This window comes from Nomia melanderi, chromosome 9 (assembly GCF_051020985.1).
Source record: "Nomia melanderi isolate GNS246 chromosome 9, iyNomMela1, whole genome shotgun sequence".
Classification (NCBI taxonomy): domain Eukaryota; kingdom Metazoa; phylum Arthropoda; class Insecta; order Hymenoptera; family Halictidae; genus Nomia; species Nomia melanderi.
Window position 1 is genome coordinate 6,991,309 of NC_135007.1, and position 12,188 is coordinate 7,003,496.

At 35.4% G+C, this 12,188-nt stretch overlaps 3 protein-coding genes across 5 annotated transcripts in view; 1 reads left to right on the forward strand and 2 right to left on the reverse strand.

The window, feature by feature from the left end:
• Positions 1 to 5,480, reverse strand: part of jvl (javelin-like) — a 92,352-nt gene extending 86,872 nt beyond the window's left edge. The window contains exon 1 of the mRNA XM_076371170.1: positions 4,698 to 5,480. Coding sequence (XP_076227285.1) covers positions 4,698 to 4,847 — 150 coding nt within the window. The 5' untranslated portion in view covers positions 4,848 to 5,480. The remainder of the gene's footprint in view (positions 1 to 4,697) is intronic.
• The window catches only part of LOC116427834 (uncharacterized), a 42,832-nt gene extending 35,339 nt beyond the window's left edge, over positions 1 to 7,493 (reverse strand). For 2 of the 3 annotated variants that reach the window (XR_004235163.2, XR_004235165.2), the window contains exons 1-2: positions 6,522 to 7,493; positions 5,515 to 6,202 (exon numbers count right to left, since the gene is read on the reverse strand). Coding sequence is in view for 1 of the 3 variants with exons in the window: in XM_031978635.2 (XP_031834495.1) it covers positions 2,371 to 2,505; positions 2,716 to 2,914; positions 3,551 to 3,644 (428 nt within the window). In the remaining 2 variants the exon portion in view is untranslated. Of the gene's footprint in view, positions 1 to 2,370; positions 2,506 to 2,715; positions 2,915 to 3,550; positions 3,710 to 5,514; positions 6,203 to 6,521 lie in introns of all 3 variants that reach the window. The other variant, XM_031978635.2, reaches the window with a different exon arrangement.
• A 549-nt stretch (positions 7,494 to 8,042) lies between these two features.
• eff (ubiquitin-conjugating enzyme E2 eff) lies at positions 8,043 to 11,756 on the forward strand. The gene is made up of 6 exons (XM_031978636.2): positions 8,043 to 8,366; positions 9,704 to 9,767; positions 10,069 to 10,100; positions 10,688 to 10,765; positions 10,850 to 10,955; positions 11,058 to 11,756. The coding sequence occupies exons 1-6, from the start codon at positions 8,343 to 8,345 to the stop codon at positions 11,195 to 11,197; spliced, it is 444 nt and encodes a 147-aa protein (XP_031834496.1). The 5' UTR covers positions 8,043 to 8,342; the 3' UTR covers positions 11,198 to 11,756.
• The last annotated feature ends 432 nt before the right edge of the window (positions 11,757 to 12,188 follow it).

Consider the following 12,188-nt stretch of genomic DNA (forward strand, 5'->3'; position numbering starts at 1 on the left):
GGTACTCAATACTTCCTTATTACAGTCGGAAGTTTGTTAATTATAGTCCGTGTTTTTATTGCATGCTACGCGGTTCACTCTATCGATTGCGAAGTGGTTTCGCGATTCGCAAAATTCTGAATACGTTAAGAGCGTATTGAGCATCGGCCGACTCGGGCTTTTAACTGCAGGCGAAACGGTAGCCGAATGGATGCAACATTCCCCTCGTGAAACTGCTCCAATAAATCATTTCACTTTACAAGGATACAAACTTCCTTTCTATTACTTGTGTATATGTATAATATATGAACACATTACTTATGTATGCGTAACTTGGTTTTCACGTTTCGTGTTCTAATCATGTTTACTATTGGACAACCGAATCTCGGTATTAGAAGAATGATTAATATTTCCTATGATTTTAAAAAATTTCATGCGAATAACCTGTATCCTACCGATTAGATTGTAATATAACAGATTCATTCTGGTATTTTCGAATATTTTTGGTTAGTATTTTAATTATCCAGTTTTCCTGTATTTTATTTTAAAGCTGGTTTAACAATATGACGGATATCTTTGTTAACAGTCTGCACAAACCAATCCAATCTCGTTTAATTAGACATTTTGTCTTCCAGCAAATATTTCCACGGTAACCTAAAACTTTTCCTGTGTCATTCGAACCCAGTGTCATCCTATCTCCTGTGTCACCAAACCTGATTCATCCACCGAAACAATTTTCTAGACCTTGCCCTATGTTATAACCCCTTACTCCCACATGGAAACCTCTTAAAAGCTTCGGTAATTCCTGCGGAGGGGGTATAGTATCTGTGAATGTAATTTGTCACCGCTGTCAACGATATATTTCATGAATTCTTTAGTTACAGTACTAGCATATTCCAGAAGTTAAACAGTAATCTTTAAATCAAAAACAATATTGCTCAAGAGAAATATTATACTTCAGTAAGTTAATGCATAAGCTAATTTAAGCATTATCGCCACATAAGCTCAGATATTCCTTAAATGAACGGTGTTCCTAAAATTAACAGTTTATTTAAATTATATAGCTAAAGAACACTATACAGATACCACAACGAACAGCGATAAGGAATACCTGAAGCATTCGAAGGTAAACTCTGTAACTATTAGGAATGCTATTCTCATGTTTTATCAGTACTACCGCTAGCTTAACCAGCTGACTGTAGATACCGATAATTCAGTTTGTTATCAGTGCCTCCTCGGACTTCTGATAAAGCAAACAACAAACAGTTATCAGTACATTCTACCAAAGGACAAAACTCAGACACACGTAAGTCCATAAGGACCATAAGTCTTATACAATAACCATAAATTCCAAAGATACTTTACATTTTTATACACTGTAAGTGCGTACAATTCCCCGATCTACTCGCGAACAACGTTCGAATCCCAAGAAACATAACTTCCACGCTAAAATTAACTTGAACACTTAAGTACCCATTGAACCTAGACCTATCTCCAGATAGTCTATGCAAAACCTCTAAAGTCATCGGTCTCGCCAGCCAACTTTCGCTCCGTTCTAAACGCAGTTCGATCAAAAACAGTTCCCGTCACAGGCGAACAATCGCTTCGGAAGTTCACTGGTCTGTGTCGGCCAAGCTAATAAGGGTGAAGACGACCAACCGTCCGAAACTGTTTCCGGCGGCGTCACCGAGAGTGTCTCGGCGACGCCGTACGAATGTAAACCGACCGCAGTAACGATACCGTTAGCGATTTTTAACGCGGTTAGCACGCGAGTAGGTTTATCGAACGGAGCCGCACAATGCACCGCAATCTTCAACTCCGCTCGTCGGAACAACCCGACGCAGTTGGTACATTTGATATCTCCGCGTCGGGCTGCGGGCACGAAGTGTGCTGCCAGCGCGAAAGCCGGGGCCAAACGAGAAAATAGTATACGCGTGCAACGCCTCACCGCAAGTATTAAGTTGAGTAATCAGTTTTGAGGACGCACGTGTAAGGGAATCAAATACACGCGTTTCGATCCCCATGGCAAAAGTTACGCATCAGCTATAAGAGATGGCTACCACGCCGTCTAGCAGTGGCAGAGACTAACCGGCAATTCGATAAAAGGATTAATAAAGAGAGCAGGATCCTTAATTCTTTAACGTGATGATTGGCATGTGAATTTTTTATGTCTACTTGTGAATACCATTTAGTATATGTCTGAGATAAATATTGTTCGTAATAATTATTATTAATCAATAGTGTAGTGTTTGATTTATATTATTATCTAGTTGTTTCTATCGTTGTCAAATTTTTATTTTGTTTCAATTAGTAAGAAAATATTTGGTAGCGAAATGAATTTGGATAACAATGTAAATCTTAACACAAGTTTCGAGATTGCAAAACGATTACCCGATTGTACTCGATCTACTAAATCCGCTTTCACCGTTTACCGGGCCTTCGACGTACAGCCCTCGACGATCAACGTCCTCGATATAGTTGTAGTATTCAAGATAGTACTCGTCCCTTAATCTTTCCGTCTGTGTTCTAAAAGCATTCATCGTAGTGGTTTTTTTCGTTTAGTGGGTATTTATAGCTTTTTCTTTTTTAAGAATTGTTAATTACGATTTAGGAAAAATAAAAATAAATCAAGCTACTTTCTTAATTCAATGCAGATTCCTTAATCTACAGGACTTATAGAAGTATTTTCCAATTTTGTTCTATTTTGCCGAATTAAATACAGATTGAACGGTTTACCCGAAAGGAACCGACAAAGCTCCCGCAAACTCTAAAATGTTCTCTGTCAGAATTCCGCTTGGGGTTAAAACGTCCAGAAATACTCCATCAGTCATCGTTTCGGATGTGTTCACGGAATTCGAGATGGTTTCAACAGGCTCGGTTCCGGATACCGCAGAAGTTGTAGAGTGAATAAATCGATTCCTACCCTGATCTTCGCCTGCAAGGAAACCCGTCCTATGTAATACATTATATATACACGAATCGGTGAATATCGCGTTCCTGGAACATTCAACGCTTATATCAACCGAAAAAATGAATTGACCCCCATGTTTTCTTACTCTGTTTCCCGAAATTAACCCTGATGTTACAAAAACAATACATTCCTTTTCAAAAATGCAATAACGCGTTTCAAAGGTCCAAATTTTATTTAATATAATTTAATAATTTTGTTCATTTACATAAATTAATAGAATAATACTCGACACTACAAAAAGTATCTTGAATTATAGAAAAATTAGAGATTTTTTATATTTCCTTAAATCTTTTCCCAAATTTAGGACTAAATGGTAAAACATGAATCAATTTTCTATATATTTTGTTTTCATGAATACAGATCACATTTTCAAGGTCTGATATTTGATGCACTGGCATAAAAAAAATTGTAGAATTTTTAACTCATATGAATCGATTAGTAGAACAATACCCGAAAATACGCGGATAGCAGTGTGAATAAATAATGCAACACTAAATTTAAAGGTTCAAAAGATTGACCGATGGACTCGTATAAGGCAGTCAGTGCCATTTCCGGCACAGCACCCTTATAATCAGCAGTTCACAGTATTAAGTATATTACCATCTATATTCGAGGTAGAAGGTCCTTCAGAATCGAATGCCGTGAAACCAATGAAAGGGTTACAACCGGGGTCATGCCATTCTGGTTCGACCATATGGTTTTCTGTCCACTCGACAGTATCCCCATCTTCCGGCAGATTTTGCGTATTGATCGTGGTCGCTGACAAATAATATTTTGTTAACGTAAATATTGATAATCGTAAAAATAGTCTTGTACGTAAGAATTCGTAAATTGGTAAAATGTGTACCACCAGCCGCTTCCGACAGCGCACGATCTAACAAGATGTTCGTGGTATCGATGGTCACGGAAGAGCATCCGCTCAATTCATTTCCAGACCTGATTTTGGTCTTCGATCTTAAGAAACGCTTCAAGAAAGAGACACCCGAAAACTTGGAACGGATCTACTTATAATGAACGATAAACGAGATTCCGATTGAAATAATTTCTGAGTACACATACTTTGAATAAAATTGGTTAATATAATGGATATTAATTTAGGAGAAGTAAAAAAAATACAAATTCACAGAATCTAATGGCGAATTAACAGTATATCGTATGAACACCTAATAATTCGCTTTTCGGAGTAATCACATAAGTGTAAGGTTTTATAAACCGTATACGTTGAGCTTATTTCAATACTAAAATTAAAGGAACTCGCCTTTAGTTTAAACTTTCATTTAAACGTACAAATCAACAAGCTTCTAATTGTATATTGTATTTCCTAAAATTAGTGGAAATTGCTATAGATACGTTCGCTTGAGAAATGGGCTTTAGTGATTTTAAAATAACATATTAATTAAATAAAAAAACAAGACACGAGTTTTACATGTCCCTCTGCTTTTTTTATCCCACAGAATTCATTGGATATTTATACAACTTACTATTAATTTAATTCTTTCAATCTCAAACACACTAAGAAAAAATGGTTGAGTTAGCTAATTAAATATTACAAACAATGTTTTCCTTACAAAAATTAAATATAAAGTTACATATACAAATTGCTTACTATAAAGATAAATAAAGCCCATTGAAATTCTGTTTGTCCATAGAAAATAAGCAAGAATAATAACAATTCATATTTCTTTAAACAGTGTAAATAAATATAACAAAAATGTCATATTTCCTTGGAGAGTCGCATACTTCTAACCTTCTTGGCTATGCTGTTCGCGACCGACAGTCTCGGTCTCTTAGCGTCCCTATCAACGGAAGCTTGAGAGTTAAATTCCTCCTCCAGGTTCGTTGTAGATGCCTCAAAGGAAGACACATCACTCCTCGACGAAGAGGCATCGTTACTCATCCCCACGATCGAAATATCCGCGAAATGATATCGCGTTAAGTAAACGTGAAGCTGTTTAGGTTACTTGTCAATTTTCTCATTGTACCATTTGACATTACCCGCAGTTCCTTACCGACAGTCGTCTTTCAACTGACATCGTCTTCATTGTTTTCTCCACGCTCGTATCTACTTCCCGGCGTTCAAACGAACGCCAGAATTCAAATACACACACACACACACACACACATTCAAAAGTAAATAACCACAAGACAAACATGGTAAAAAATTGTTTTCCTTGGTGCGAAGGAAACATTATGACTACGTAGTTTACTTTTTTCTTCAACCGTGTCGTAAATGTAACAACGTGGATCAAACGAGTATTTGTAACACTTTCAAACGTAATTAGTCCTTTCTTCGTATAAAAACGAAAATCTCCGGAATACAAATTTCCATTTAACTATTGTAGAAGAGATTGTACGTTAAATATTTCTGGCTCCATTGGAACCTACATCATAGAATGTTCTACGCGCACGTAATGAAAGAAAAACAAAACCTTTCATTGTTACCAAAAGAAACCGACAATTCAGAGTGCTGGTTTGGAAGATGGTGGGAGACAATGATCGCACAGGATGCGATCGTAACGCTGCGCGAGTGGCAAGATTATTAATTGAACGTGATGTAAATTTACCTGATAGGTGTAGGGTGCACAGGAAACTAAAAATTCTCTGCTCATAGTAGAGAAAACTGTACGGCAGTAAAATCCAGCTGACGGATCTTGGGCAAGTGTCAAAATGCCGGTGGCGCCATCTTGAACTCGTCTGGAGTCGAGGTCGTCAAGCTGTCACGAGGAAAGATTCTCGATTTCCCGTGAGCACGATCGCTATTCCTCGTTTCTTTCCGCGTGGCGATCGAATCACGATTGATTCGTCAGGACTGCGGCTTCGTTCGAGCTACGGAACGTCACGAGGAACGCGAACACATCCGCTGTCAAAGCACAGTACAAGTCACCATCACATAACACACTTTTCACGCTGCTATCAAGAAGAAACGATCCATCGGGTTAAACACAACGCTCTTGGTTTGGACGGTATCGTTGCGGATGATCGGAAAGTCGAATAGCGAACACTCCAACACTTCTCAAGGCCTTTCACGATACGTTTATATTAGATACTGATTACAGCATTATACCACCTTGCTACGCCATTTTCAGTGTGCAGCGTTCAATCTCACTGCGATAGGAACGAACCACCAGTCGCGTCTACTGGCAAGTGCCGACTGCCGCCAATCACGATCACCAAGCGGGTAATAATCATGGCGACCTGGTGTTTAGCGCCACCAGCGCCATCGTCGAGCCCGTTCGAATCCCAACGTGACCCCTGCCGGTAACATAATTTGCGACAATAATTTCTTTTTCTTTGTTTTTACATAAACTATTTTATTCGTATCATCTTGTGCTCATAAATTTAAATAAAACAGTAAAAAAACATGGTTTTACGGTATAACAATATTTATTTCTACTCGTTTGCGATAAACTGTATTCGTAGCGTAACACGAAATGCGTGTCAAACAACTTCGATCGGTTAAAAATAAACCTAATGAAAAAGATTCTTGACGACCTTGAAGTTGTAAAGTATTACGTAATCTGCATACTTCTTTTGAATTTCACGTTCATCATGTATAAATACGATTACTTACCTGTGATCAGTGTTTCATTATGTATGAACGTCCACATATGCATTTACTTGAAAAATTCGATAAAAATGTATTTTTCCTTTCCTGTTTTTCAAATAAAATGTGATAGTACGCAACTGTACAAGTACATGTTACACTTTTAACATATTATATTCCATGAGATTAAGAATGGGAAAAATAAAATGTTCCCTTTCTGTATTTCCCTCTGATGCAAAGGCGCCGGCATTATTAAGCGGTAAAGATCTATTTCCAGGAACTAGCTGATCTTGTTCCTGTACTGCTTTGTAGGCAACATCTTTTACATCTAGTGCACCCCATGCTTGCCAACCCGCGCGACGGATACTTCGAAGATGGATGCTTTTTCTTTTTTTGTGATTCAATCACTATATTTCGAGGTATTAAAATGTCATCCCACGGAATTTCAACGTCATCGTTGGCACAGGCTTCTTCTAACGGTGCCCGTATTTCTATCGGCTTTTCAAGCACAAGATCGTTCCATGGAATTTCTAGCGCGGAGTCGCAACCTTTAGGATCAGCCAGACCGGACTGCACGGTTTCAGTAATTATTAGGTCTTTCCACGGTAAAGTCATAGTGCCCATGGATTCCTCTGTTGTGAGCTCTTTCCCAGAATCTTTGTCGTTAACTGACTCCTGGTGATTATTTAAAGAAGTCAACGAAACTTTTTGACGAATTTTCATGCCGGCTGCTGGTAACGCGATATCTCGCCATGGCAATTCAATTTTCGAATCGCATAATAGAGAGACATCTGAAAATTCCTTTCGTAAATCCCTCATGTATGGCTCGTGATACATTTCCTCCTCCGGGTTGTATACGAGCGTTTGCCTCTTCCGTTTGCACTGCTCCTGCCTCTTCTGCATCTCCGGAAACTTTTGCCGAATACAGTAGCATCCTTTTACCTTTCTTTTTTCTTCGGCCATAATGGTGAATTACAATACAGATTTTGTGTATTACGATATTGGGATATGAATATATGTTATTGTGATACTTGATAATTTTCTGACATTATCTAACCTCGTGTTATAACTGATATCGTCATTGTTTGTTTTGTTTTGTCATACACACAAAGTGCAATTAACGTATTTAGTATAGTAGCAACTTGCTGATTCTTTCGGGAAGGGTATACTACGATATACGTTTCCAAGAAATACAATCACTGACATTACAGTGGAGTAATTTATATTTTAATTAGTGGAAATTGTGCGCATTACAGAATCTTAATCTTCTTTATTTAAAACTTTTACTGTATACTTGTTCCTTACAATGATATGTATAAACCTGTGTAATTTGATGACTGAACTACCGTTTAAATTTCGTTCGGTCATCATTGAATTGATAAATACATAAATATACAGTCTTATATATGTACATACACGGCGAGATACGAATGCAATCTGTTTCAATCACGCAATTGACGAATCGTTTTCATACTTTTCATTGCGACATCTACCGGCGAACCGGCGTATAATGTCAAAAATTCACTAGTTGCCGATAAAAGGAAATCCGTGGTGACTCTGTCTTGATTTCACAATATAAGATTGAAGAGAATGTACAAGGACGGCCTTTTCCTCTGGGATGTTTGTATTATAAAATTCAATATATAAAATAATCATAAGCAAAATCACAAGTCACCTACTTAACTATCTAAAAAATACTGGAAGAATACTTTATGGTATTTGGTTTGACGAACGCAGTAGGACTACGTTTAGAAGGCAGCCATCTTGCAATCCCTAATCAAAGATCTTCGGCTAGCGGCTATCGCTGTCTGGTTTTCAGCCAGTTAATATCAACACACAGTTCATCAAATGGCTTTAAAACGAATTAATAAGGTATGTGGATGGTCAGCGGTGTTCGTTTTGTATAAAGACAGTCAGGTGTTGATGTGATGTGTGCCGAATGCGGTTGAACGCCCTTAACGATTTTGCAGTGAAGCAATGTGAGCCAGCATTGAAAATCATGTTGGCTTTTCTCAATTTTTTTGCATTCTTCGATTGTGCTTTGATTTACTTACGTACGCGTTTATCTCAACACAGTGCATTGCGCACGCAGCACAGTGCCACTTTGTGCCAGTGGATGTACCTAAGGTGACAGTGAAAATCTAAAAAAAATTTTAAGTGGCTAGCCGATAAATTACCGGAAGTAACGTAAAACCGTGCGTTACATACATCTTTATACATATACATATATGCATGAAGCTATAGATATTTAGAAATTACGAAAATTTCATTAGTGCATTCATAGTCCATTTATGGAAAGAGTTGGCACCCTCATTTTCTATATGATCACTGGTATTTGTTTAAGGTATAATGTGATTTTCACCATGTGGCTGTAAAACACATTAATATGCTAAAATGAATCGTTTAGGACTGATATATTTGTACGTAACGCATGCCAGACATCAAGCTTTTATGTCAGTATATTATTCATCGGTCAAACGATCATTTATTGCAAAGACAAAAGAATACAATTCTCCAGATGTAGTACTTTTCGAATGGGCACATTGTATAACATCAACATATTCTATTATTCTATAGGATAAATAATATACATAGTTTGTACGTACCATTGTAATAATTTCAATGTATGCATTGAATTTATTGTAACCGCTTCTTTGAATTACCATCTATACATCCATTAAGAATATTTTAATGTATAAGCTGAGATTCCCTTATTTTAACTTATCAGTAATATTATTTACCTCTAAGCAGTATCCTCATACATCTTATATATGGATGAATCATAAGCTACGTTTTCATATTGTATACTATAGACAATACAATAGAACTACCTTTTGTACTTTCAATGTAACAAAGTAACATTTATACATGGCTATTTTTTATGCATAATGTGTACACATACATATGTGGTAAAAAAAATATATTTATCACCATTATAAATACTTCATCATTTCATTAAACTTTATGTATACATGAAATTCTTAAAAGATTATGATGCAGTATATAAAATAGCCTTTTCATAAACTATATTCTTAGTAAAAAAGAGTTATATTTAAAATAGCAGTTGTAGTTTATTACAACATGAAAATTTATAGACATCATAAAGGATTTAAAACATGAATTGTTAATTAAGATTATCAAATACACATGAGCTGAAAAAGTATAAAGTTTTCATTTACATTTTTAATCAGATTTGTCTCTCTGCTTAGGAACTTCAGGACCTTGGTAGAGATCCACCGGCGCAATGCTCTGCTGGTCCTGTAGGAGATGATTGTAAGTTATCTTATAATACTTTCATATGTCTACTATATATTTCTAGTTCTTGAAGAATGTAAAATTATAATTTTAAATTGATGTACAATGTGATTGAAGTTTATCTAAAAATTCATGCTTAACTAAATTGAATATAATCATAACTTTTTTTTTAATATCGCAATCATCTTTTAATTATTTTTTTTTAAGTCCAGAATTGTGTTAATTTTATATTTGGTTGTAACTCACTATTATGTTTTATGCTTGTAAAATCATGGAATAAGATATAAATTTTTTTATTTAATTGTATAATTATTTTCAGTATTCCACTGGCAGGCTACTATTATGGGACCAGTGAGTATACATTAATTTTCATCCTTTAGTTCACATGAATTAATTAAGTTAATATTTATCAATTTAAAAGTATAAACATTTTGAAGATTTTATAGTAATACAAGTATAAATATAATTTGTGAGTATTATTTGCAAGTATTTTCGCTTTCACTCTGATCTTTAAAGGTAATTTTCAAACCATAAAATTTATGTTGTACTATGTGTAATTAATACTCTCATTTGTAAAACATATCATAATGCATGTAACATTTAATGTAATAATTTTATAAAAGATTTAACAAACAATTTTCAGTTATATTAGGTTGTATAATACTGTGACATTTTGCATAATACTTTTGTTATGCATACTTGTTTCTGCAGTTACATTGTCTAATTATGTTTATATAATTTTAATTGTTATTGTAAAGTAACTTATCAGTAAATCATAATAAATTGTGAAGTATAATTTACGTAACATTATTGTCCTACTTGTTTCAATAGTTTAAGAAACTTGATCTTTTGCATTGAAAAAGTTAGTAAAAGTTACATTATGTTTGATACAATAAAAAAACTGTTATTAAAAATTCAGAAGTATGTGTTATTTTCAGCCTGACAGTCCATATCAAGGAGGAGTATTTTTCCTTACAATTCACTTCCCCACAGATTACCCATTCAAACCACCTAAGGTATGTGAATTAAATATAATATATTATTACCATGTGATATAGTAATATATAAATAGCATATTAATTCAATGCATGTTTGTACAGGTTGCTTTTACAACTAGAATTTATCATCCAAATATTAACAGTAATGGAAGTATTTGTTTGGATATTTTAAGATCGCAATGGTCCCCAGCACTCACCATATCAAAGGGTACATAATTTTAATATAACAGAGTGAATTAATTTATCAATTAAGGAATACAATATTATTTATGGCGGTTATTTAATACAAAAAAAATCTTTTTCTTTTCAGTGTTACTGTCAATATGCTCTTTGCTCTGCGATCCAAATCCAGATGATCCTCTGGTACCAGAGATAGCAAGGTTATACAAAACTGACAGGGAGAAATACAATGAATTGGCACGTGAATGGACGCGCAAGTATGCCATGTGATGCGCCAACCTCCGTTGACTTCAACATCTAAAAACCACCAACAAGCAGCCCCAGCCTATTGCCACTTATGCATCAGCACCGATTGAAATTAGTTATGGCTCGTCTACTTTTAAACTTAAGCCAGTACTTGGGATCGAAGAGTGCTCAGACAAACGTGGTCGATCTGAAATTTTCTTCGTCCTGAGAGGCCTGCGAATATTGAGACGTTGCCACAATGGCAATTGAGGCAATTTTAAAGGTGGTCACATAACATTATATATATAAATCAGGAAAAAAAAAGAAATATGTCCGCTTTGATTTTCATAAATAAAAATGGAAGTAAAATATAGGAGAGTGAAAGTAGGATTTGTATTTGAATTTAATAGTTTAATTTCTAATTATTATGCTTATGATACCGTAATTATTATGTACCTACTTTCTCAGTGAAACGAAAACCTTTGAACTGACAGCACACCAATTGTTAGTTTTAACGCAAGTGAGCAATGTTTGCCCGTCCCTTGGAACGATGCAGTCACATTTTTGTAAGACTGGGCTATATATAAATACTACTGAAACTATACCTGTATGTTTTGTTCAATTATTAAAATTCCTTACCTATCTAACAAATTCTACGAGTAACTCGAAATTTGTGGTTTGGTTCCTGTGTGTGTGTAGTAGTTTAATTATGCATATCGTTAATCGATAAATTGGACTATACAAGTCAAAGTAACTGAAACATATGCAGCAAGTAAGAGAAAATTTGTTTAGCCACTTATCTGACCGCGACAAAAGTACCTGCCGTTCACGGGCCTGTACGATATTAATACCAATCAAAGACATTCACAGTTTTTTTACGGCGTAGGTTTTACGTCACTCGGTCTTATTTACGTACTATTGGAAGGATGTAGTCATTGATGTCACTATTTATCGATAAATGATGGAAAGCGAATTACATTTTATTTGGATTCTCACGTAAAACGCGTTACGGAGTAGATCGAAATTATTTCAATAA